General features: G+C 43.9%; 1 protein-coding gene across 1 annotated transcript; it reads left to right on the top strand.

The window, feature by feature from the left end:
• Window positions 1-725: 725 nt before the first annotated feature.
• Window positions 726-2,219, top strand: LOC138875757 (uncharacterized). The gene has a single exon (XM_070154621.1). It carries the CDS (start codon window positions 726-728, stop codon window positions 2,217-2,219), a length of 1,494 nt encoding a protein of 497 aa, XP_070010722.1.
• Window positions 2,220-2,436: the final 217 nt, after the last annotated feature.

The raw sequence follows: 2,436 nt of genomic DNA, 5'->3' as shown, positions 1-2,436 counted from the left end.
GAGTGGACAGAAAAGTGTATCCTATACTAACTTATGCATGTTCCCTCATGTGCATTTGTCATTGGGATTCAAAACCCCGAAATTTGAGAAGTACGATGGGCACGGTGATCCTATTGCTCATCTCAAAAAATATTGCAATCAATTGTGAGGGACCGGTAGAAAGGAAGAACTACTCATGGCGTATTTCGGAGAAAGTCTGGTTGGCATCGCTTCTGAGTGGTACATGGACCAGGATATATCCCGTTGGCACATCTGGGATGATCTTGCTAGAGATTTCGTTAGGCAGTTCCAGTACAACATTGATATTGCTCCAGATAGGAACTCGTTGACGAACTTAAAAAAGAAGTCCTCGGAAAGCTTCCGGGAGTATGCGGTTAAATGGCGAGAGCAAGCATCTAGGGTAAAACCTCCGATGGATGAGGTCTAAATGGTCACAGTTTTTTTACAAGCTCAGGAAGCCGACTACTTCCAAAATATGATGTCTGCTATGGGTAAACCGTTTGCTGAAGCCATTAATATTGGCGAAATAGTTGAAAATGGGTCGAATTCTAAGCCAATCCGCTATCAGAGCTACTTCCCAAGCCATTCAGGGTGGGTCTGGAGGAATAGCGAAAGGCAAGAAGAAGGAAGAAATGTCCATGGCAGCGTCAGGCGCATGAAAATACCGTACTCCCAAATCCCTTTTCCCAGAAAGGATCCCGCAACACTATTACCCCCACCAAGACATGGCCTATGCTCCTCATCCATACACGGTCATGAATGCTCAATCTTATGTCCGCCCACAACAACAAGCCCACCGTAACCAAGCCCTATTTCCTAGAAATCAACCTCCTTACCACAACCACTACAACCCCCGTCCTTCGCAAAACAATTTTCCCCCTCGTGAACCACCTAAAAGGCCAAATTTTACACCAATCGGCGAGTCCTACTCCGGCCTTTTCCCAAAGCTTGTCCAAATGGGTCTGCTACAGCCGGTTCCTCAAACTAGGCAAAACCCAACATCTCCCGCTTACAGAGCTGGTGCCCGATGCGCCTATCACTCAGGGGCAGAAGGGCACGACACTGATGATTGTTGGACTTTGAAGAGAGCAGTGGAGAATTTGATAGAACAAAGAAAGATAGTGCTAAGGGATGAGGATGTCCCCAATGTGACTAATAACCCACTGCCAGCCCACAACAACGGACCGGTAATTGGGATGATTTGTGAGGATAAAGAATTTAACCCAGCATTGAATGCCATCATTGCCATTGTTGACCCAGAAAAGAAACCAAAAGCTGCCCCGAAGCAAGACAAAGGGGAGGAAAAGAACAAAATCACCCCTCCAAAATCAGAAAAGAAAGTCGAAGTGGGAATTGGGTTAACACCTTCCAAAGATGTTGTTCTCTCTGTCCCTCAGGGCCACAAAGAAAAACAGATGACTTTGAGTCCTCCTAGAAGATTCGAGCTAAACAAGGCAACCAAAATGTATGTGCCCAAGGGAGATTATGTGATGCGGGGGCCAATTAATCCTCCAAGGCTGAGTGAGCCCGTGGTTATTGGCCGCGCACCGCAAAAGCCCATGACGGATCCTACCGCTGTGCCCTGGAATTACAACAAAATGGTGGTGACCTATAAGGCCAAAGAAATCTCAGGAGAAGTCCAAGAAAATAACCCCGTTGAAAAGTATTCTAACTTGGAAGAGGTGAACAATGCCAATCAAAAATGCTTCCCATCTAAGAAGCCCGTGAGCGCCGAAGAAGCGGATACTTTCTTTCAAAAGATGAAAATGGCAGATTATGAGGTGATCGACCAGCTTCGAAAATTTCCTGAACAAGTCTCCTTGTTGGCTTTGCTGATGAACTCCCCCAAACATCAGAATGTATTGATCAAGACCTTTAACGAAGCATATGTTCCTATTGAAACTTCTATAGAAAAGTTGGAGAGGATGACAGAAAGTTTTTTCTCAACTAACCAGATTTCCTTCAGCAAAAATGACTTGCCTCCAGAAGGGGCCGCGCATAACAAAGCCCTGCACCTGACAGTCAAATGCGAAGGGTACTATGTGAAAAGGGTTATGTTGGACGGAGGCTCTAGGGTAGACATCTGCCCACTCTCGACTCTACAGCGCATGAAAATTGGGACTGAAAGAATTCGGCCCAATAATGTCTGTGTACGGGCTTTCGATGGTATAAAAAGGGACACGATTGGAGAGATTGATCTGATTCTGACCATCTATTGATACCCAATTTTTTCCTAGGTATTTTTGTACCCAAAATACTTCCAAAATAGCATGTATGTGCATATATAAGCACACCCAAGAGTTTTAGTATTTTTTAATGATTTTTAAACCAATTTACTACCTATTTTAATACCACAAAATCCAATAATTATTCTCAAAATTATCATTTTTTGGTGAATAACTTATTTCATTCCCGTATTTACACCAAAATATAATT

The sequence above is a fragment of the Nicotiana sylvestris genome, chromosome 8 (genome assembly GCF_000393655.2).
Source record: "Nicotiana sylvestris chromosome 8, ASM39365v2, whole genome shotgun sequence".
Lineage (NCBI taxonomy): Eukaryota > Viridiplantae > Streptophyta > Magnoliopsida > Solanales > Solanaceae > Nicotiana > Nicotiana sylvestris.
Note: the sequence above shows the minus strand (reverse complement) of the source record. Positions and strands in the feature narration are given on the sequence as shown.

Excerpts from the sequence above, each read along its gene's own strand:
- LOC138875757 (XM_070154621.1), top strand. The coding sequence starts at position 726 with ATGGCCTATGCTCCTCATCCATACACGGTCATGAATGCTCAATCTTAT.